Source organism: Molothrus ater, chromosome 3 (assembly GCF_012460135.2).
Source record: "Molothrus ater isolate BHLD 08-10-18 breed brown headed cowbird chromosome 3, BPBGC_Mater_1.1, whole genome shotgun sequence".
Classification (NCBI taxonomy): Eukaryota; Metazoa; Chordata; class Aves; order Passeriformes; family Icteridae; genus Molothrus; species Molothrus ater.
Genome location: NC_050480.2, coordinates 81,659,032 through 81,683,880, shown reverse-complemented (window position 1 = coordinate 81,683,880; position 24,849 = coordinate 81,659,032). Strand labels below are relative to the sequence as shown.

Below are 24,849 nucleotides of genomic sequence, written 5' to 3'. Positions count from 1 at the left end.
AGCAGAATAACTATGGTGAGATTGTCTTTTTAAAAGTCACCAAAAGTGCCACTCACACATACTTTTCATGTCTGTACAATGTTCATATCACTTACAGACACACCCAAGAGATTAAAAAAGAGAAAAATGTATTTGTTCATTATTCTAAGTTACCTTATATATGCCAGTACATCAGAACACATTCTGTACGTGGAAATGAACAAAAACCATGGAGAATTAATTTTAAGTTAGTTGGTGGATAGTGCCTAGGAGGAATCAGCTTTATGTTCCTATAAACATGGCTACATTAGATCACATGAAAAACACATTTACACAACGACACTTTCTCCATCAGTGGCCAAAGAAGGACTTCTACTGACTGCTGGAGCCCAAAAATGAGATGCAAAGCAAAAATTTTTAAAACTTTTGCTGAAGAGATGCTTTCAGACAAAAAGGAGTAATTGTGATGATACAGCTAACCACTATTATCTAGCTACACAGAAGAAAAGATGTTTGAAAAAAAATAATCATCTTTCTTATTAGACCTTGAGATGGAAGTTGGAAAAACCAGATCAGTTTTAGGTTTAAGTTTTTACATTGGTGTCTCCATTTTCAAAAAGCACAAAGATGTGATTTGTTTTAAAGACACACTGGGAGTTAATGGAGATCAGTAACACAGCCTTCATCTCTACACTCCCTGACTTATGCATAAATATCTCTCCTTACCCTCTCCCTAAGTGATCTGTATTAACAGTAATTTCCTTTTATTACAGCCACTTTATTCATCCTTTTGCTTTATCCTCCTGCCAGACAACTCCAACAAGTTACATACTTCACAGGAGAAAAGTGTGTAGCAGATATATAGTATGGGAGTGGGCAGGATATACAGGTCCATGGAGGTCCCAGACAGCACACACTAGCTTGCCTAAATTTCTGGAAGATGGATTATATATGACTTACTAGAAGTGAACTATGAATGTTATTAAGTACAGGATATACATTCTCATCTGCAAAAAAGTTTTCAGTATAAGTTTCCTTTATTTTTAAGTACAAGTTACAGCCATCTCAAGCCAATCACAAAATACGGTCATACAAAAGAGCACACTATCAGACTTCATCAGATTTCAGTAGAATGAACATTTAGTGCAGGTGAACATTACACAGGAGCTCCTATACAAGAGGAAAACCAAACAAATACAAAATTTGCTAATGAAATCTATTGGTATGGTCAGGACTACAGAGCACACTACTCGGCACGCAGGACATTTGTTACAAAGAACCTTTGTACATTACTTTTCACGAACACTTTAGCAAAGGTGCCAAAAGCAAAAAAGGTGCCAAAAGCAAAAAAAAACTCCACATGAAGATATTTCTATTGCTACAACTACTGGAGAATTAATTGCTTTGTTAGGAGGTGCTGGTTTTCTTCTGCAGGCATTACTGCTATAATGGCTAGTGATGATGAGCCAGCCGCAACACATCACAGCTGAGTAAAGCCCTTAGGCAGAGGAGGAATGAATTAGGGTCCCTCTCACTCTGCTTTCCCAGAACTTACAGAAACCTCATTAAACCCAACACCTGTGCTCCTCTAAGAAGAGGATCAATAAGTTTCTGAGTTCGACAGTTCCACTTCTCTACAGCCATAAAATACTGACGTGATGGACAGATTTGTCACATGGGACAAATGCACATACACGGACCTCACAGGGAGATCCCACAAAGTTTACGCAGATTTATGGTAGGGTGCAACCAACTAAAATTCCTAACTCACTGGAAACAGTTTCATGCTCTCTCCTCAGAAAAGCAATTTTTATTTTTTTTTTCTGACAAGGCAGAATTAAGGATTTCTTTGACAGTACTCTGGTACCACTCCAGCGCCAGACAAAGCCTTTTCCAGAGCGGAGCCGGGAGCGGTGTCCGGGGAGGCGGTGCCCGGGGAGAGTCCCCCGGGCAGGAGCCCCCGGCAGGGCACCGCGGGCAGAAGGAGCCCGGCGGGCCCCGCTCCCGCCCTGCAAAAAGCGCCCTTCGGGGCGGGGAACGACTCCCGGCCGCTGACCGGGCGCCCTTAAACGCCCGAACGTGGTTGCCAAAAGCCACCACAACCCAGCGGTGCCCGCGGTGCCCCGGTCCCGGTTCGGGGGAGGAGGGAGGACGCCGGTCTCCCCTGGGCGGGCTCTCCTCTGCCCCACTACACACACCCAACCCCGCGGCCAGCACCTTTTCGAAGGGAGGACCGGCACCTGCCGACCTTCCCTTGGCCTCCACTCTCGCTCACCTGGAACTCCAGCCCGTAAATCACCGGCGCGTCGTCCTCCATCGCGACCCCCCCCAGCCCAGCCAGGCAGCCGCCGTCGCGTCCGGTGCTTTCTGACCCTCGGCGCGGCCCGTCGTCGGCCGCTTCCGGGAACTGCGCGCGCGCAGCCCCGCCCGGCCCGGCCCGAGCGCAGGCGCAGTGCGGGACGAGCGGCGCCGGACGCGGCGTAGGCAGCGCGGAGGTGACGGGACGGGACGGGACGGGACGGGACGGGACGGGAGAGAACGGAGCGGGATGGAGCGGAGCGATCGCGCGGCTTGACGGTCATTCGGGTGGGCGGGTGCTCACTGGAGCTGTGCCTGGAGGGGGCCGTGGGGAAGGCCAGGCCCACCCCCACCGCGGGGCTGTCCGGGCCGGCGCTGCCCCCGCCGGGCGCTGCCCCCGCCGGGCGCTGCCCCTGCCCAGAGCTGCCCCGGCTGAGCCAGGCCGTGCTCGGCAACTGCACTGCTGACAGCCGGGAGCCCGCGCTGCGCTTTGCTGAAACCGGACCTAGCGGGTCCTTACGACCAGGAAAGCAAATGTTGAGTCGCTAGAATGGCTTGTCCGGGGATGTTGGGGAGGTCCCCCACCTGGAGGAGTTTAAGGGCAGGTTGGATGGGGCTCTGAGCAATCTGGTCCAGTGGAAGGTGTCCCTGCCCATGGTGGGGGGTTTGGAATCAGATGATCTTGTAAGGTCTCCTTCCAAACCAAACCATTCTCTGATACCATTCTATGATACTGTTTCATGTGTGTTTAGTGGGAGGCATTTGGTTTTCAATCTCAATAGTTTTAAGACTTGTAGAAAAGATAAAGAGAAAATATTTTCAGAATTGATTCTGTGATTAGACATTTAATGAAAAATGTCAAAGGGAAGATGTGAAATAGTGAAATCACTATTTTTTAAAGGAAGAATTTTACTATGGTATATTTACTAAAATACTTTGGTATTTTACTTTTGTATGGTACTTAAGAGTTTTGCTATGGCACCTGAGCAATATACAAACAATAAAACTAATTCTTGTTTTGGTGGGGGCTTCTCCTTTTTCAGTTACTATGGAGAATAATGAAAGCAATGCTAAGGATGCAAAGAGCGCCTCAGGTGAAGATGACAGCAGAGACATAGTTCAGCAGAAAACTCAGGAAGAAATTCTCTTTCATGAGGAAACCATTGACCTTGGTGGAGATGAATTTGAGTCTGAAGGGAATGAAACTGTATCAGAGGACTCAAATAATTTTGTAGATAAACTTAATGAGCAAATGATGGAGAGTGTCATTATTTCAGATTCCCCAAACAATAGTGAAGATGACACAGGTGAACTTGGTTGTCTTCAGGAGATAGTAGACCAAATGGAAGCTAAAGATAATCAAAAAACACAGACAGAAGTGGATAAAGAAGAGTTTTTAAGTAATGAGAGTGAAACTGAGCATGAAGAAACTCCTAAAGACATTTCTGAGATTGGAACAGATGATCAGGCATCTTTAAAGGAAGACTCAATTCAGGAAACAGTGAAGGAGGAACCAAAGCTGGGAAACAATGTTCCTGTTGAAACAAAACCAAATAATGTTGATGAAAGCACATCTGAGGACCAGATGTTGTCACCCAGTACTACCAAACCATCGTCTGAGGCTGAGCCCATTCCTGTGTGCACCATCTTCAGCCAGGCAAACAATGCTAGCTCCCAGCCACAGTTGTTCCTACCTGATGGTTTTGAGCCTCAGATGGTGAAATCTCCCAGTTTTAGTAGTATCATAGAGACTCCCGTGAAGTATAATCCACAGGTGGTTCAGCCAAGTCCCAGTCTAAGCAAGTTCTTTGGTGACACTGTTAACACCAATACTTTAGCTTCCGATTTTTTTGATTCATTCACGACATCCAATTTTATTTCTGTTAGTAATCCTAATGCAAGCTCTTCAGTTCCAGAACAAATGTCCTCTCTTTCTAATGGTGGAGATGGTTCTTCATCTAACCCTACTTTCCCTGTGCAAAATGGGAGACCTGAAACAGGTGGTCCCCCATCATCTCTAGAAATAAGTCAATCCCCCAAGCCATTCTCACAAATCCAAGCTGTGTTTGCTGGGAGTGATGACCCATTTGCCACAGCCTTAAATATGAGTGAACTAGATAGAAGAAATGATGCTTGGATTCCTAGTGAGGAGACAAGAAATGTTCTCATTTCAGTTGCCACACAACAGTACAGCACCGTATTCATAGACAAGGAGAATCTCACCATGCCTGGATTGAAATTTGATAATATCCAGGTAAGAGTCTATTACTATGTCTTCCTCTGTGATTATATTTTAGAAATACTGTAGATCTGTCCAATAATCTGTATATCATAGTACTTCATATTGTTGCTGATGGTCACCTTGTGTGTATTACTTCAACCCTAATTAGAAAATGCAGTGTCACTGCTGCCTTGTAGGAGGAGGCTAAGACCAGATCTTGTTTATTCACAGTGACATTTGTTTGCTGCATTGAAAACCAGTGTTGACAGCTTCCATAGAAGCCAAAGCTGATTGTATTTTTAAGTACTTTATTTCTGGTCCTCTGAGTTAGTAAGATAATAGTCACATTTGGAATATATGCACACCCTCTAAGCTGTGCTACAGAGTCTAAGCAGACAGCTTTGTTTGTGGAATTCCCTGTTGTGATTGAGTGGGAAATTATTTCACTCATGTTCACAGAGGTCTCAATAATGTTAACATTGGCTGAAATGGCATCATTTCTATCTTCCCCAAGTGATGGAAAGGTATAACCTATAAGAAAGATTGAGTACTGCAGCAAGCTGCTGGCAAGGGATAACCCCAAAATTAAAAGAGTAGAGGAGATCACAAAGCAAACAACATAGTAGTGAAAAGTAATTTTTGTCATCTATCAATTTCTAACAGGTGAGAAGGCATAAAGCATTTTTTTCAGAATTAGGGAAATTTTACTTAAATGTATTCTCACGTAAGTACAGAATTTCTCATGAAGTAGTTTTATCCTGGCTGCTCAGCCAGGCTTACTATCATGATGTTTTGGTTTTTTTCTTGAAACAGGCTAATCCTACTCTTTGATATCTATGCCTCTGCATAATAGAATTGTTGTGTAGATAGATGGTGTTGAGAGTTTGGATGCTTTAATCCTTAATTATGCATAACAAAGACCATCAGTCAATAGTTAAATACAAGCAGAGAGCGGTCTGCACTAACTTCCCAATCTGCAGGAGCTATCAGAAGAGTTTTTGGAGTGAATCAGGTCCAGACTTCTAGATGAATTGTCTGAAAAATCTTGGGTTTCTGTCACAAGCAATAAATACCATGCCACACTGCTGCTGCTTCTTGGGTTTGCTTTATCTTAAAACATTAGTTTGTTATCACAGAGCCAAATAATTAGCGTGAAAGAAAACACTATAACAGGAAGCTATTCCTCCTGCAGTTGTACCCAAAATATCTCTTAGACCTTGATGAGTTATTCCAGTGTGTACTCTTTCTCTCCTGACAGCTAATCAGTTAGACAGATGGAGTGATCCCTTCTGCAGTCTCCAAGGATGATGGTCTCCTTTTTGCAAGCTTCCTTTTTTACAATAGTTCTCTTTTACCTTCCTCAGTGCAGTCAGGGATTAAAGGCTTGTTTCTGCTGATGAGTCCCTAGATCTGGGCATGTGCAAATATGCAGATCTACCATTTAGTACATAATTGAAGGGAAGATGTTTGACAGTGTCCATGTAATGTAAAGACCTGATGTAAAATCATCAATGGCATTAAAGGAAATCCTAATGCTTTCTTCATTGTCTATAATTTATAAGAGTTTCATAGACATGTCCACAGGGAAAAGCTCTGAAGTGCTTATGTTTAGAAAACTTTCCTCACTTTCAGTTACTGCTTTTCGGTGGCCTGAGTTCATGCCTTGACTAATTTGACATCCCCTGGTTTGGTATCATTGTTCCATAGTATTGCAAATTGTGTATTTAACTTTGTAATTGTAGAGTGCTTGAAATGTCAACTGAAACATTGTGGGAGGTATAGTTTCAATGTTAAAGTAGCTTCCAACAAGGGTCATTACAGCTTTGGTATGAATAGTTTGCTAATGCTGAATGTTGATGCAAGATGTTAAACCAAGCTACATGTAGTGGACAGGTAAGTTGGTTGAAAAATGCATTTTCAGTGAGTGAATTCTAAGTGTGCTTCAGGGAAGGACTGAAATTTCACATTATATGTATTGACAAGCTTGGAACTTTATTTTTTGCCCTGCTTGCTCAGGAAGTATATTGTAAGACAAGTCTTATGTCAATAAATCACACCAAGAAAAATACTGAATTACTTATTTCAGCTACATGCTACTTTTTGACAACCATTTAAAAAACATTGTGTTTTAAACTTATCTTGGGTTGTGGTAAAGATGGTAAAGGTTATCTGTAGCAGCAATGTCCAAGTGTCAGAACAAATCTGAGTGCTGCTTTTTATGCTCTTTCCATTTTGCCTTTTTTCATGAGTTGCTCTCTTCTGTCATTGTCCTTTGTTTCATTACATTCATTTTTACTGTTTCCTACACCAAAGGACTGTTGGATCCAAAGTACTGTTGGGGGGATTTAAAAAATCTTCTGTATTTATGTAATTTTGCACATGCTGTCTTTTCTTAATTCTTTGGACTCTTCTGTCGGGCAGATCTGTTGTTTATTCATAGGGTAAGTGACATCTTTAGAGGTAAAAAATTTCCATGTAGTGAAACAGTAGTTCTCATTTCTTAAGAAGCTAGACAGAAAACACAAATATATTTCCTAGCACTGTCCATGGAGAAAGTTGAAACACTTCATGTCAATTGTGTTTTTCATTGCTAAACTCTGCTGTTATTATATGCAGTTCACTCTCTTTTTAGGCAAACAGCTATTGAGCTCAGATAGCCCAGTTTCTCAGACTGATGCCTGCAGCTAGTTCTTCTGAAATTTATAACACTTGTTGAAGGGTTGCTGTTTACTTTGGCTTATGATCTCTCAAAGTTTATTTTCTGTGGATATTTAAGGCTAACTTACTGTGTGCATGTTTATTTTTGATCAATAGATTGTACCTTTCAATGTTAACGTACATTATAAAAACCTGTAAAACTTTCTGGTTTTTAGAAGATCTTTGAGGAATATTTAGTAAGATCTGTGAATGAAAATAGTATAAAAAGGAAATAAATCTGAATGTGTCAATGCTGACTGAAACCTATACATAGAAGAAAATATAGCAAATTATGTGGAGTACATGTAGAAGTTTTCATTCCAATGCTGTATATACACATGCAGTTATATTTATTACACATGTAACATACTGGAAAATTTGTATTTCTCTAGAGGAAAGAACTCTTTTGCTCAGTTTTAATTCTACATTTTATTTTGCTGAAATAATGTTTTAAATAGTCTTGTTATCTGTTTTCTTTTTCTGTTCCATGAACACCAAGGGAGATGCAGTAAAAGACCTAATGCTTCGCTTCTTGGGGGAGCAGGCTGCAGTGAAGAGACAAGTTTTAAATGCCAACTCAGTAGAGCAGTCATTTGTAGGCTTAAAACAGCTAATTGTAAGTAACAATCATCATATAATATATATTTAATATTGTGTTTCTCTCAAGATAATTGGGAGCTACCGACTGAGGAAAAACTGGGGGAAAAAACTGTGTTAGTCTATTCCTGACCCTTCAATAGTACTAACCAAACTACAATAGTCTTTAATGGGAATGACACTGGGGTTTAACTCTTTGGGTTTAAATCACATAGTAAACATTTTTTTTTATGTGCATAAGTTACAAAAAAATATTTTAAGTGACTGTGAGTTTTTATGTAATACAAATGGTTGCAAAACAGATTTTAATCATGTTTTTGTTTACATGTGTATGTACTTACATTTTCACCTGTGTGTTTTACAAAAAGACATAGAAGTTGTAAATGGCAAGCCAAACTGGTATGATAATTTCAACTGCCTGATTTTTTACTTCAGTGCAGAAAACTAAAGCAAATTACTTCCAGAGGAAAGCTTAACCTAATCCTTTCATTAACGTAAATATTTCTGTTCTGAAAACAGTTGTGTCTAGCAGCCTTGTAACCCTTGCCTTGTTCCTTTAACCATTGTGTTCCTGTGCAGAATTTGTTACTATTACATACATGACTGAGCCTTCTTTAATCTGATGACATAACAAGATGTTTTGGATTTACTTTATTTTTGAAAAAATGGATGAAAAATTGCTGAGGAAAAGTAGTGAAAAATTATCAGGACAGGCTGTATTTAGTATTTAAGATCCTTTAATTTAATTGTGTGACTTTACATGTAAAGCTCCAAAAGAGCTTTAAAGATTATTTTATTTTATTACATGTAAAGATTATTTTTTTTGTCATGTTAGGAATAGTCTAGGAGGTCTCAACAAGCACTGTTAAAGGAATTCAGAGGAAATTTTAGAAACTAAACATGAAAAGAAAGATTGTGATCTCCACCCTAGACACATGTTTTTCTGTTTATCTCAATGTTTTGCTTGACTTAAGAGGGGAAAAAAATCTTATGCAAAAGTCTTGTACCCATCAGTGTCTTAAGTAGGAAAAAGCTTTTTTCCCACACTTACTTTGCATCTTCCAGAAGAGAATTTTTGATGTGTGGGAAATACCTTTCTATTTAGCCTGGTAGTGGTGTCTGTGCAAGATGTTCTTCTATGGTGCAGACCATCTTGTACCTTAAATTACAATGCTGGTGCTGCTGATACTGTTTTTGCTTTGAGCCTGCTCTTAAGCATCAGAAGAGTTGTGTTAAAGCTTTTAGGCCCAAGGCAGTGAAGCTAGGAGGCAGTCTGCAGCTGTAGGATATTTTGTTACTTATGGTATTTATGGTTCCTTATGTTACTTACAGTTTTTTTTTTAAGAAAAAAAAAACTTGCCTTATTTAGAATGGTGGTTTTTTTTATAAAATAGAAACCATTCGGGTAGAAGTTAGAATGTTCTTTGGTTTTCAAGGCTTTCAGTAATTAGCTGTTAGTTGGTTTTGAGTATGCAAAATAACTTTCTCAATTTCATTTGTAGAACTCGTTTCTTTTTATGATGAGAATTAGTTGGTCTTTTTTTGTTCCCTTGCAAACATTGCATTTCTTCTTAAAGTCTAAATGTGGGAAATTTATTTCTGATTGACTAGAGTCTTGAAAGTTAAAGGGATTTCAGACTTTAAAACATTAAAATCCTATGCTAGATGATATTAACTAAAAAGATAATGCTTTTTACATACATAATAGGCCAGAATGACTTATAATAACTACTCTGTTACTACTCACTTTGTTTATGAGAGAATTTGTGACCTAATATGTTCAGCAAATAAATCTTTTAATGCAAAGGACAACTTACAGGTAATATTTATCTTAAGATCTAGTTAAAAACTAGTGAATATTAGGAATATTGCTGTGCAATTTCCATACAGTTAAGATTTTTCCTTAGCTGTTAATTTGGTATCCTTCTGTACCACACATGAACATGAGATTTCTTGTTACTCAGTTCAATCCCTTGCAGCAACTTAGAAGAGTGTATTTTGAATGCATTTGCAGTGCAGAAGAGAAATGCTTAGAATTAGGAGAAATTTCACCTTCAGACTGATACCTGTTATTTAGGTGTTTACATGTGAGTTGTTGTCTGAACTCACAGTCAGTAGAGACCTAATAGTACAGTCCCTGATCACAAGCTAAATTTAGATGGGTTTCCATCTAAAAGTCCCAACAATTATCACATGCTCTAGGAAGACACCAGTGACAGCTAAAACCAGAAGTGAATGTTTAGTCCTGTTATGAAGAAATTTGTTAGGATAAAATTCTCAGATGATCTTGGGCAAACTCCATTGTGTTATGGAGACAAAAAAATAAAAAAGGAAAAAATAAAAACAGTATTCTAAGCCTGTCTACTTCAGAGGAAACTGCTTCATTAGTGTGTAGTTATTTTTTTAATGCTGTGTGGATGGAAAAATATGCTCACCAGTATACCAAATTTTCAAACCATGGGTTTTCAGCTGCAATTCTGAAGCTTTTCTATTCTACCATATGATTAATTCTGTTAGCTTATTTGGCTGTTTTAATAAATACAAATATACTGCTTCTACTTTCAAAGGCTATATCAGAAGTTCATTCCTTTGGTTGTTAATCAAAGGCATTCCAATCAGTCCTCCTTGAAAATCTTTCTTCTAATCAAAGCTAAAGTTGTTTACAATCATTTAAGTGTTTTGGTCTTATGTTGCTTTTTAAGTAATTTTTTTTTCCTTAATATTTGCTTCTCCTTCCCTGCTACTTTGTATGAGCAGACAACCATGGCACTTCCACTTCTCAGATTTTCTTTTTAAAGGAAAATATAACCCTTCTCTAATCATCTCTTCTCTAATCATCTGGTCCTGGATGCCTTCATAATCCTCTTTGGAGCTCTTCTCAGACTCTCTCCCAATTGAAGCTAACATCTTTTTGTTATCATTGCTCAGAACTCAGCACAGTACATTGTAAATGACACCACTTGCCTTGTGTTTTACCTTTTCTATTGTTCTGATACTGTAAATCATCTGGTCCCTGTTTAGTGATGTGGTCCTTACATATTGACAGTACCACCTCCTAGGTTACATCTACAAATGAGGGTACTACCTCTTTTCACCAGGGCTACAGAGGAATACCTTATATTGGACTGTTTCCAGTGTGCATTCTCGACTAGTACCTTCTCACATTCCTGTAAAAATTCCAGTAAAACATTCAAGTAAAAGCACTTCTGTGGGTATGATGCAGTCAGTGCTTGCAGCAAAGAAAGTTGGAGACTGATGTCCTTTGGGGAGGATCATAATGCAGTCTGCAAAAGCTTCCTCAAGTACAACTAATTGTCCGAAAACAAAATTTATCAAGAAGTTGATAAGCTGAACTTCCAAAGGTGCACCTTTTCTGATGAGATCATCAACAGTAGCATCATGTCTAAGAAGAATAGTTTTTCACCAGGAACTGAACTCAAGTTGTTAAATTTGGTTAACAAAATTGTTCCGCATCAATTTGGTCAATTAGATTATTTGAATGAGATTTTTGCCAGTAAGCCAAAGATGGTTTATTGAACAACTGTTCTTTCCCATTTTCAGTTTCTTCTCTGGGATGGGCAGCAGTGAATTGGAAATGCTCTACTGATAGCAAAACAATATGGAGGTGGTGTAGGTGAATTAGTTTCACAACTTTAGGGCTTTAAAGAGATAAGGGGCTGCTGAAGCACTTCTACACTATAATTCTATAATAATTTGTGAATAGAGTTATTTATCTATACCGGATAAGTTTTTATATGTTTTAACTGAAAACAAAATCTGGGTTTTCAATTTCTAAAAAGTTTTAGCAATCTGGCATAGGAATATGCATTTACTCTAGAGCAAATAAATGTAAGCAAGATCTTCTCATCACAGTGTTGCTCTGTTTTACAGCAGCAAAAAACAAGGTGTAAGCTGCAATTACGTTCTTGTTACTCCATATTTTAGACTGGTTTTTTACCCTCATTTGAACACATAGTACAGTCTTGCTTACCAGAGGCCTTTCTGATGTTTTCAGTTGTAAGGTGTCTACAGCCAGAGAAAAATGCAGTCTTTCAGAGTTGTCATACTTAGAAAAAGTATCTTGTGTATCTTGCAGTGGCTGTATCTTGCCATTGTAAATAAGTAATGTTTCTTCTAAATATGGAATAATACCCTCAAGCTGCTAGACCAAAAAAGGGTTACTAGCTACATTTTCTTAACTGATGTATAGATGCTCTACCAATGTAATTTACAGGGGAGAAGCATGTCATAGCTAGTGGAGGAGGACATTTTAATCACTTTAATGGTGTTACAATGTCGAGTTAATGACTCCCTTTGAGTCTATTTTATAAAAGTCATATATTGTTACTTTTGCACATGAGTAATGTTGTGCTTTTGCATATATTTTTAAATATAGCAAACCTGGATACAGTGGTATAACATACATATTCACTTTAATAAGTCATAAATTATCCTTAAAATAGGGGAGGGGATTGTTCTTTTGTTTCTAAATCAGTGAGCAATTTCCTACATTTTTATAGCTGATTTGAGGGAAGGTGGTAATGGTACAAACTGTAAATGTGTGCTTTTGGGAAGAGGTTGCATTTCTGTACTAAGAAGCAGCTATTTATTGGATAAAATTTCAGTGGTTTTCCTGAGAGACTGAATGATGTTATAAATTGTCTTTGTATATCAGAGGAGTTCCCTTTTCATCACTGAACACATTTTCTGTAGATTTCCAGTCTGCGTGCCTCTCTTGCTTCACAGAAGAGTTACATTTGAAATCTGTTTTACTATGCAGTTTCCCTGTCTGTATGTAAACCTCCCCCAGGATTTCTGGGTTTTTTTGAAGAACAGAGAAGTTCTGCAAGGACTGATGCAGTGTCTGTTGGGTGGCTGATCTGCTTGGCCTAGCTTTGATGTATGTACAGCAGTTGGTACTGAAATGGTTTGAATTTTTAATTTTTGGTTAGATATACGGATTTTTTTTAAAAATCCTTTCACTAGGTAAACATCTAGTCTAATAGTGTTTAAAAAGTACAGAAATCATGCTGGCTGGTGGCTTTCATTAGAAGAACAGCAGCTCCATACTTTTGGGGGGAGTGGAAAGATGATACTAAGATTGTGTGGAGAGTGGTTCTCTTCTTTCAGGCTGCTGCTGTGTTAGTGAACTATTCAGCAATAATATTTGGCTGATGGTATTTTTTCTTAGAGAAATTAGTGCTTTCACACAATTACAGCTGGACAACTATATCCTGATCATCACAGAACAATTATTTTTGTCTTTGAGAATGTTCTTCAGTATTTTTATGCTGTATTTGAAGCTGTAGTGTCTGTATTTGCTTTGGATCTCTACTTACAACTCACAAACAAAATTTAGATATAAGGAACCTGGATCTTAAGAACTGTGCGACTGTAGACCATAGGAAGCACAAAAGTGACCTGCAAAGTTTTGAGGGCTGTTTGAAACAGATAAAGATTTCGGTGGACTGGCAACTCTTAAGCCTGGTACAATTTGCCTAAGACAATAATTTGTCCAGTTAATGTCAAATTAGAGTTGTACTGCCAGCAGTCTTCTATTAAGCTTCCAGAGAGAATTATGCTTCATGACCAGCAGGCAGCTCTCATTTTGAAATAATTTCAAATATTCATCTTCGAGCAAAGACTGTTTTCACAATAATTGTCAGACTTGCTTCTCTTGGCTGTCTTGTTCGATAAAGTATTTTTTTGTCCATGCCTGAAAGAGAATTTAAAAGATTGTAGCAACTAAGTTGGTCATAAGTGATATTTTTTGATCCTAACTCTCATTTGGGAAGACAAGTTGAGCAGTTCTAGTTTAGCAGTTTTTTAGTTTTTGTGTTTGCTCTTGTTCTAAGGATAATAAGAATTGTAGTTTGTCTCTCCATAAGAGGAATGAATTTCAGGTAATCTATGTCAGTATCTTTCACCTTTTCTAAGTTGATACAGGTAGATGTTGAAGGATATAATAATGCATTATCAATTCCCCCTCTTCCATAAGAAAGTAGATGGCTCAGAGTGTGCCATGCTGTTTCATGGTCTTGCTGTCAGCCAACTTTTACATTTCCAGTGAAACTCAACTTTATCTGGCATCTGACAATGCAGAGAGGAGATGAGGTGGTTAGTATGTGGTGATCTCTGTAGGGGCCTGTTTGCAGCCTGTGTGGCTGCAAAATGGAGGCCAGAAAATAGGAAAACTCTTCAGTTGTTACTGCTGGTTTTTCAGTGTGACTGTTTGCTGTATGTCTAAAACAGTGGAGAGAAAATAATAAAATACTAGTTCAAGATTAGTATCTGGACTTTGCAAGCACCAATACAAATGTATTTTATTCCTTCACGTTTCATCAGACAACATGATTATTTTATATTACAGTTATATTTTTTTATGTATTAAGAAACTATTTGAAAAAAATACTACTTTCAGGAATAGCATATATTTACTTTACAATGACCTGCTGGATGCATGTCTCTTTAAAAACTCCTCTGTATAATAGAAAAGTATAACAGTTAAAACCTGTGAAGCATTAATCTATGTTTTAAGTTTTTGGTTTGTTGCATCAGACTATACAAGGCAGAAACATTGGGATATTTCTGTTGAAAAACTGATTAACAGTGTGAGACTACAGTTCGATCTGTCTAACTAGGAATGTCTTTGTTCTATGAATAAAAAAAATTAAGAGTATTTTGAAATTAGTAATTCAGTGGAAATTCAAATGTTTGTGTTTTGTAGGTGTAACAGTTGTTATTGTTCTGAAATTATAATTTTTGCATTGTATTCTTCCTTGTTCTTTGTTTTTGATTAATAGGAATTTTGTATCCTGGACAATGCTAAAAGTTTTTCTTCATTAAGTGAACTGTACTAGGGGTTATAATCTGAGATACTGAAGTCAGTGAGATGAGAATGGGCATTGAATACTTTATGACTGTAGAGTACCTTCAATATTATTGATAATGCCTGGCTGGCAATTTTTTCTCCTTTTTTAGGAGAAAACAAAGTTGTGAATATTATAGTATATTCATTTATATAATCAAACATGATATAGCTTTAAGTTTAGAATTCCATATGGTATTGTATATTCTTTTGTTTTAGTGACCTGGTGATGTTAATACTTGATTTCCCTTTTTGCCTAATTAGACATGCAGCTTTGACAAATGACATTCTGCTTCTCACCAGCCAGCTCTCCTGACCTTGTCATTATTACTGATGGGTACATGTTGCTGCTGCAGGCAAAATCAGCAGTTGTGCATTTTAGGGACTTGATGATTTTGCTACTTATTCTTTTCTTCTTCCCAGAGCAGTAAAAACTGGAGGGCAGCAGTTGACTTGTGTGGGCGGCTTCTAACTGCACATGGTCAAGGCTATAAAAAAAGTGGACTGCCTGCTAGCCATACAACAGATTCTTTACAGGTATGTTTAAATATGCTCTTGTCACTTTTTTATCAACAATATTCATAGTGGCATTTTTTTTTTAACAGGATCAAACTCCTTTTCCTAATTGTAACATAGAAACTGAGGTTATTAAAGTATTTTAGCAAGACATTTTTTCTGTTTGCTTATGTAAAGTAGGCCTTCATTTAAAACAAACTTACTTTTTAAAGGAAAATCCAATCTTGATTCTACGTTTTTAAAGATTTTTACACTAGTAAAATGGAATATGTTTTGCTGTTTTGAAAGACTCATTCCTCTAAAGTTCATGGAACTATCTAGATTGTGAACTTTGTAGTAAGATTCTACATGTTAGAAATGTGTTCATGTGTTCATTTATTAATCCCAATTAATAAAATATTGCAAGTGATTAATATGTTACCAGATGAGAACTCATGTTTTTGACCCTAGTGATTTTAAAGCTCATGGTTTTTCACCAAAAGATTTTAAGGATACCTTAAGTTGGAAAAGCAGTTAAAATACCAGATTCATAATTGGTATATACTAACTCATTTCAAAGACAGATGTTCCAGTTTTGAGGCAGACTAGTTTTTAAACTTCATCTTCAAAATCTTGAATAAATCTTGTTTATCTCTACAAACGATTAAACATCGGTCCTCTGAGCTTTGTTTCAATGATTTGATGAAAAGTATTGTGTAAAAGAGCAGGTAAGTATAAATCCTGATTCTTTTCAGTAACAGAGAAACTTTTTACTCAGCTTTTATGAGAAAAAATTGAAAAGTTGAAATTGTATTGGATGTGGCTTTTGATAGAAGCTAATAACAGACCTTGTCTTTCCCTTTTTTTATATGTATCAATTTTTAGCTGTGGTTTGTGAGACTAGCACTGCTGGTAAAACTGGATCTGTTCCAAAATGCAGAAATGGAATTTGAACCATTTGGAAATTTGGACCAGCCTGATCTTTATTATGAATATTACCCCAATGTATACCCTGGACGTAAAGGTAAAAGACTTGATTTATGAAATGCTTTTCTTTTATTCCCTTTTTAACAGTCATTATAAAATACTGGTTGGATTCAGGGGGTGTTTAAAGCTAAAGCATTGGAGAGCTATGGATTATGTTGGTTTTGGTTTGGTTTTTTTCCCCAGAAGAACATGATTGATTAGTACGTTAAAGTATTGCTCATACTGCTAGCGTTCAGAAACGCATAATCACAAAATTGATTATATGTAGGTGCTTTTATTGGAGAGCTCTGGGTGTCAGGGGCTACCAACCCAAATCTGACTCCGCCATGGGTTCGGGATGATCGTGTTTTTATATATTCTGTTGTTATATAATTTTCATGTTAATTATTAAACTTATATTGTTCTATTGTATACATAGATTTCAGCCAAGCATGGCTCCTCGTGGCCCCCCTTAAATGTCTAACATAGTTTCTCATGATTCTTCTTATGATTATGCAATGATTATATTTAATTACTAAACAATCATCACATCTAACAATTATATAATTTATCACACTGCTTATGCAGGTGCAATGATCTGGCAAAACACAAAGCCTAACATTTTCAGAGTCTATCTTTAACATTTTCCAGGGCCCCACTATCATTATTGTGGAGGTAGTGATAAGAAGTAGCAACAGGTAGAGCAATATAGGTAGGCAGTGTATTTCATGATGCTGCTGGAGAGGAATGTTTTAACAAGTAAATATAATGTTTTAGTTCTGTGATACTGAAATTAAATACTACCAAACTCAAATAGTTTATTTTACTCAAAACCAGGCTTGAAAGATGATGAGAGTTTGTGGAAACAGACTCTGTAAGCTTTTTTCTCTTCAGTTCATCCAGGTAGTATCACTATGCTATTTTTAATACTTATACACCCATATGCTACTGCAGGTGTTATTTCCTGGTTTATAGGAATAAAGGAAAAAAAACTATATTTAGAAGTAATTTAATAATTCTCCTTAATTGAAACATGATTAAATGTAGTATTATTTGCTAAATAATTGAAAATAAGTAAAAATCAAAGATTTACTGTGTATCTTATTATTGAAGAAAACAAAACCAACACCAGCTTCAATTCTTTTTAAGCAGTTTGTCTCATGTTACAAGTGCATTACTTCCCACTGCTTCAAAGAGCCCACAGGTTAGCCACATAGTTCCACCACTCAGGATATTCTAGCTCTCCAGAAGTCTGGGTTTGAAAAATTGCTATTTTTAAGAGCAATTTTACTCTTGTTCAGGCTATTTTGAAATTTTATTTTTCTATATATGTGTTATTTAGAAAAGAATAACTCTCTGATGCAAGTACACTCTTGAGTGTTCTTCATGTTCTTTGGCTTTTGTATTTGAACCACAGTGTGTAATAAGACATTTGTAAGAAGCAGTTTTTACAGACAGTGCCACTCTGAAATATTACAGTCCATTTTACATGAGGTAGCCTTGATGGGGTAACCTAGAAAGAAAGAAGATTTTGAGGTTTCTGAGGAAGGGAAGTTGGTGTCAGACAGTTCACAATTTTTTGCAGATTATTTTGTACAGTGATGCAAAAGATCGGTTGCAGCCCAGCAAGGCCAGTGGGGACTGCCTAGAACAACTCCCTCTGATGTTATTCATGGTCCTTCAGGTAATCACAGGCAATCACTGGGAAGGAATTGTGTCAGCTGGAAGAGTGAAAAAGGTCCTTGTCATCAGGTTGGATGGCTTTTTGGATCTGATGTTCTTAGGGCAGCTGCACACACAATAGCAGTAGTTGTCTTCCACAGGCCGTATGTATGTCTCCACATCTTCTTCAATATTAAAAATAAGCTATTTTGTCTAAGAAAAATCCTTGCAGATCATGTCAATATTTGAGGTACTTGAGTGCTCATGCCACAGATGATGCAGGGAGCAGCAGTTCTGGACAGTTTGGCCAGGTGTTGAAATCACCTGTCCTGTGATTGAGCTTTGGATCCTGGAGCAGTCACTCAACCACTGGGGTTGTTTCATTCAAGTTATGAGGATATTGATGGCAAAAAGAGGTGAGCTTAAGGAAGATAGTCTATTTCATAATTATATGCCTCAGTTAATTTTTAACAGTTGAACATATCAACTGGGACCATAATCTGATCATTTGTGAGGAAAGTAGGATCAGGGTTGGATGGAGCTGACCTGCTAGTTGTAGATATCTCATATACATCCAATATGGGAACAGCTATTAAACATTCCTTACATAGTTTTGAGGAGAGAGAAATAGCATTTCCAGAGATGTAGGAGAACACAAGCAGTTGTTTTTTGTCTAGCCTTAAACTATGCTGTGCTGGATTATGGATAAAGAAATTTAGTATACATGCATTGTTAACCAGCTAATTTAAATAATAAAATACAGATAAATCATTCCTATATTTTGGTTAAAATATATTAGTATGAATACGCAATCCACTGCTATTCGGCAATTTTGTGTATCATTTTGTGGTGTAATAAGCCTAAAAGAAAGGGCTTAATTTCAGCATTTTAATTTTGATTCATGGTATATAAATGGAGTAAGCACTTAAAAGTCAATTTAAGAAGTGAGAGTATAGATATAAATAATGTTCTCATTAATTGTAATACAGATAATACTTTTTGTATTCAAAATATTCATAATAAAAAATAGTACATTAGGAAGTTTTCTGGGTTTTGTGCATGAAGTAGAGGAAGTTTGAAATTTAAAGCAGTGAGAGTAGCCCTTCATCCATTAATCTCTGAGAAATCTATCTCAAAGAATTTAAGTTACAAGTAACTGTACAAAAAGTGAAAGATGCTTTTCCATTGATTTAACTTAACATGGCCAACATAGTCCTCTTAATTTCCCTCTGAAACTCACCTAAAGCTGTTTCCCTTTCAGCGGCGTTGCTAATCTCCATTTCTTCCTCATATTTTGTATGACATTGGCAGCCATGATGTGTATTGATCCCAATATTGTTATCTTTGTCATGGCTGTAAGATCTAGTCCTTCTGGAATCTTCTTTTCCTGGTTTCTATGGGCATTTTGTTCAGTCATCTGCATTGCCTGTGGGAGTGCAACCTCTCAGGACATTGATTCTGCTGGGATCCTTGTGTTGGCCAGTGGGGTTGGTTAAGGCACTCATAAATCGTTGCTGATTGATAAGGAGCAAAGAACAGACTGTTCCCATTTTCTAGTAAAATCTTAAAAATCCTTAGTTATAGATTTAGTTCTTTAAAATTCATCTGCATAAAGAAGCTAAATAGTCACATTTTTACATATGTTTTTCTTTCATAATAGGTAGGTCTTTGGGTCAGGAACCCTGTTTCAGATTGCTTCCTGCACATCTTCATTGTTCTGTGTGGGATATGTAAGGCTGAATTTTTGTCATCATTCTCATGAGAGATGGATTTCAGGAATTTTTTTAATGGTTTTAACTTTATATTTACACAGTCTGACCCACTTCTATTCATTACCATTTTTTGTCTGTGTTCCTTGTGATACATAATAAACTCTCATATGATAGCTTGCCTAACCTGAGACAGCATTTCCATTGGTAATGCCTATGTGTTTCTGAACCTGTGAGAGCCAACAATTAAAATGGAACATTAAAATGCTGCTTCATTTTTTATGAGGTAATTTGGTCTTATTTCTGGTTAATAGAGCAGTAAGTTCCAGAAAAGTTAATGCTAACAAAATCAGTCTTCTAAAGCTACAAAACTTGTGAATAATTTATTTTGTATTGCAAAGGGGGAAAAGATAAGCTATGCATAAGTAAAAATTTAACTTCTGACCAGAAGCTTATGTAACATGGGGTGGGATTTCTTTCCCTTTACCCTTTTTATTTTCTTTCTGATGATGCAGCATCATCTGTATTCTTCTAAATGAAATCAGTCTTCTATTCTCTGGTGGGAAGGGCCTAAATTAGGAACATGGCATTAAATATCTAGTTGTATGTGTTCTAGAAACTTACTTCATAGTGTATTCCTTCCCTTGACCTCTTGGTATTTCAATACCAACACAAGTTTCCAAAAGTGTGGCAATGTTGTGACTAGGGATACACTAGTGTGTCCTGTGATAGGATGGCACTATATATATATATATATATATATATATAAAATAATAGTGTGAGTCTAGATACCACAACTGCTTTGGCATTTTTCACTATTGATACTTTTATGACATTACTAATATCCACTGTATTTAGAATTTTTATCAGAAATACATGAAAAAATTGATAGAAAAAATTTGTGTGTAATTTAATTTTTAATGTGTCCTTAGTTACTCAAGCAGTGATCTTAATTTGTTTCTTTTATTCAGTTTTGAAATTCCAGTCATTCTAAAGGAATCATGTCATACATGGTCTAGAACTGTCACACCAACCCATGTTGTTAACAAGTTTTCAGTGCTGATGCCTAAGGTGAACTGTAATAATTGTTACTACATTTTGTAAGCTTATAAAATAGCAAAAATTGTGGTGAGAAACTTGTTTTATGTCTACAGAGATACTGTGTTAGCTATGAAAACACTTATCCACTTAGTATTAAACACAGTATTTCTCTAATGCCCACAAAAGACATTTTACAGGAATCTGGACTGTGTCTAGTTGCAAGGTCTGCCTGAAGCTTGGTCCTGTTTCTGAATGTCAGCCTATGCCATAAGGACAGACTTGGATTGGGAAAATGATCTCCTTTATGTGATGTCTCTACAGTGGCATTTGGCCATTTTGAGTTTACTGTCTTCCTTTTTCTCTTCTACTTGTCCATGCCAGTAGGAGGCAGCCTGGCTGAAGCTTCCTTTTTTTTTAATTTATGGGGTCTGATGATGCTATAAATCATCCTTTTTTGCACCTTCCTCAGATTTGGTAAGTGGGATAACTGTGGCAGAACGTAAAGTGGTGTGGGGAAAAAAGATTAATAATAATAAAAGGATTAATAATAAAAGATTGTGGTAGGACAAGAAACAAAAGGAAATAATCAATTTTAAAATAAAGATAAGAGAAGATATGCACAGGCTAAGAAATTATGTCTTAGAGACTGCTCCTCATTGTTAATAAATTTTGCAGGAAAGCATAAAAAGAATACTCCACCATATTGTTACATGTAGTACTGGTTTTTTCTCATGTGTTACCACAAATACTGCCTTAAGTTAGCACTCCCATGTCAGACTGATTGAGTCTTGGCAGTTGTTCAGGAGAGTTATTCATTCAAGCTCATGTTGGCAGTAAAAATATTAAAATTTCTAGTGGAACTGGTTATCCATTATTTTGTTTTCATGATTGTGTGCCTCTCCACTGCCTCTTTAAATTCACTGTTGCGTTGCTTCAGAGCTACTGTCTACCTGTAAAATCAGCTAATACAGCTTGAATAAATACCACTCAAATGTTGTGGTTCCAGTTAGTTGTTCAGGCTACTCAGACATGGAAATAGAATTTTTTCTGAAATAAAACAGATATTTTATTTAAGAAATGTATGTATAATCTAATGGGGTAGAATACTGCTAAAATACTTAATTATGCATTCTTCTTTCCCAAAGCTACATAGTCTCATTGAAAACAGTGTCAGCTTTACACAGGATTTCTTAATACTATGAGCAAATAACTAATTTCTAAATTCTGCCTTATTACAGTTATCAGTAGGTAAGATTTAGGGTGATTTCTTTGCTGCAGGGCAATTTTTGTAGTTTTCCTGCATTGTTTCTGTTAGGTTTTCCTTTCTTCAATGCAAGTAACTCCAAATTACTGAGGAAGTATTTTTGAAACTTTTTAAAACCAGATCATGATTCAAAGTTTCTGTTCTTAGGTCATGTGCAGTTAAATTGTAAAGTATATGCAAGCATGTAATTTCAGATAAAATTTTCAAAATATTTTCTTTAAATGGTTACAAACATTTAGTCTCCTATCTCATCTTCAGTCTCTCTGGATTGATGGTAATAAAAAACCCTTGGAAATTAGTCTGTTGAACTGGGATTTTTAAGTGTACTTTTAATTTCTAGTCAGTGAAGCTAGGATTTGAAGTTCACTACATTATCCCTCTTAAAAATCCTATAAATTTTGGTAGAAGTATGTTTGTGCATATAAAGGCAAGCATATACATCTCTCTATGTATATGTGAGTGTAAAGCAAAAGATTTTTCTGAGGCTCGATACAGTGAAGGAATGAATGTTTCTTTTGTTTTGGTTTGGGTTTTTTACTGTTATACAATCCCACTTCATCCTTTCAGTAATTGATAATCTGCTCTTCTGTTGCTTTTGGGCATTTAAGATTTGTTGAACAAGCTGTAGAAGGCAGATCAGAAAGCATTTCTGGTTACTTGTTTGCAGCAAGAAAATTCAAGGATAAAATAGCTGGTCATTGGCATATTCTTCTCTGCTCCAAGAGGGCTGCAGATCAGGGCTGCAGTTCGAATTTGATTGACATGAGGTGATGTTTGTGTTTTGACAGTTATGAAAATGTGCAGCTGTTCATAAAGAAATAGAAATTGAAATCTGTGGTCTTAAAAAATTCTACCTGATCTTGCTCTTTATTCCATCTGTTCCCATGCTTTCAGTGTATCCATTTTCCTTTCAGCAGATCTTTTTTTACTTTTGCCTTTTGTATGATGATAATATATATATATATATATATATATATATATATATACATATGAATGAGATTAATTCATGTGAAAGGGACAATCAAACATCACATTCTTTGAAAGAAAAATCTCCAGTGTATTTAAAAGTAATTGCTAAGAAAATTGTCTTAAAATTAAACCATTTTCCATTATGTATTTTTTATATATTATTGTGAAGCCCCTAAAGAGGAGCAACAGAGGTCAACTGTAAAATATCAAGCTAGAATAAGACCTGCTTAAATTAAAAATAAAATTTCGATATATAGCAGTAATTGTAGGGTATTGCCTTCTGTGGAAATTATCTAAGCTTAGCTGGCATAGTTTTACTGTGTAAGGACATTACTGTAGAAATTGGAAGTATGAAGTAGAGAGCAAAATCCATTCTCCTATGCTCTTAACTAAACATTTTAATTGCAGGATATGCTAATTGTTTTAAATACTTCCTTGACATGTTGCCCTGCTAAATGCAGTACTGAATGAAATGTAATAGAGTATATGGGTTTGGTTCTGAGTAGTTTTGCAAAAGGCATTCTATGATAAATTCAGTGTTTATATAATTTTTTTTTGTCCCTAGTGGGTTGCCACAGGAATAGATGTATGCCTGCTCATAATAGAAACCTGTTATAAAGAAATATGTCTTTCCCTGAATGTTTTAAGTGGCCTAAAAGTGAGTAGGTGAAACTTTCCTGACAAGATAATGTAACTCTTAGTCTAACCAGCACCTGTGTTATTTCTGTTACAGCTGAGTGTTAGTGCAGTCAATTGTACTTTTTTTCCCCCCAGTATAAGTGTGTTCACTGAGGGAAGTATAGTTTTTTTTTCTCCCTGCTAATCTCTTTTTTTCATTAAATTTTCTGCTCCAAACTCTACAACCTGCCTTTCAGACCTTCATAATACTGTTATTATTGATCTATTGGAGTCATCAGCAGACATCATTTACTTCTTCCCGATTTTCTTGTTGAACCAGATAATGTAAAATTAAAATCACAGTGTTTTCTGAAAATCTCTTTTGCTTTTTAAGTCTCACCTCTTGTCAGCCCTAATATAGCTGTTAATCAGTTACAGAATTACATTGGTGAACAGATCTATTTTCTATTACTGCCATGTTTTTCTTTTGGAGAAGTGTATGTAAATTGTATTAGCACCTTAAACAAGTAGCACTCATTGACAACTTTACCAAATCTAAGTAAATTTATGGCCTTTTTTTAACTAGAAAATCAGTGTTTTACTGTAGGAACTGAATTAGATACATTTCCATACCTCATATAATTTAACTAAAAAGTTTGCTTGTAGACAGGAACATATCTGGGAAAATGCACTTAACCAAAAATCTCAAGAGTTTATAAGCAGTATGTTTAAGGTCTTTATTTGGATTGAGTGGCTTGAATAAGTGCTGCAGGTTTTTTATGAGCAATTTGCTCATCTGATTTGACCTGGAATTACACAATACTGTTTACATGGGCTGGTAAGAAAGCCTTATCAGTGGTAAAAGGACATTTCTTTTCTCCTTTCCCCAGCTGTCACATTTGTATGAGAGCACGTGTACAGTTTTGTCCTTTCTGCAAAAAAAAAAGAAAAATCCTGCTATTCAGAAGGATTACAAGGGCTCTGAGGAAGAGGGCAGAAAGAGCTAGTGTTTCTGATATTTTAAATAAACTTCGTTGCTTACTTAATAAGCAATAAGTAACAGACATTGATTAGATGGATTTGCTGGATGTTTACAGTAAAATCTCTTCTGTTTATGTCATGAGTTTCAAAAAGAAAGAGAAGAAACAGATGCTAAAGTTTTAGGTGCTCCTGTGAGAAATTGTAATACAAATTCTGGTTTGAAAATTCTTTACAGTAACTAGCCTTGCAGCCCGAGCCAGCTTTCTCCTGGTTTTGTTTGAGAGATCTGTCGCCACACTTGATGTACTACTGAAGATCTCACTAAAATGTTTTTTGGTCACAAGCTATGAAGGAAATACTAAGCAGTTGAGAAATAATGCATCCATACAGTACATTTTGAAGTAATACAGTTCTGAATGTGTGTTACAACTGAGGATTTAGTTGTAATAGGAAATAAATCAGATTCTTATGGAGTTTAGGTTGA

General features: G+C 36.5%; 2 protein-coding genes across 4 annotated transcripts in view; one reads left to right on the top strand and one right to left on the bottom strand.

The window, feature by feature from the left end:
- EIPR1 (EARP complex and GARP complex interacting protein 1) overlaps window positions 1–2,364 on the bottom strand; it is a 74,285-nt gene extending 71,921 nt beyond the window's left edge. The window contains exon 1 of the mRNA XM_036380864.1: window positions 2,255–2,364. Within this exon, the coding sequence (XP_036236757.1) occupies window positions 2,255–2,296 (42 nt within the window). The 5' untranslated portion in view covers window positions 2,297–2,364. The remainder of the gene's footprint in view (window positions 1–2,254) is intronic.
- A 63-nt stretch (window positions 2,365–2,427) lies between these two features.
- Window positions 2,428–24,849, top strand: part of TRAPPC12 (trafficking protein particle complex subunit 12) — a 49,724-nt gene continuing 27,302 nt past the window's right edge. The window contains exons 1-5 of one of the 3 annotated variants that reach the window (XM_036379851.2): window positions 2,428–2,474; window positions 3,321–4,531; window positions 7,695–7,811; window positions 15,084–15,197; window positions 16,041–16,179. In XM_036379851.2, coding sequence (XP_036235744.1) covers window positions 3,326–4,531; window positions 7,695–7,811; window positions 15,084–15,197; window positions 16,041–16,179 — 1,576 coding nt within the window. In that variant the 5' untranslated portion in view covers window positions 2,428–2,474; window positions 3,321–3,325. Of the gene's footprint in view, window positions 2,475–2,548; window positions 2,566–2,601; window positions 2,814–3,320; window positions 4,532–7,694; window positions 7,812–15,083; window positions 15,198–16,040; window positions 16,180–24,849 lie in introns of those variants that run through there. The other 2 variants (XM_054514157.1, XM_036379850.2) reach the window with 2 other exon arrangements.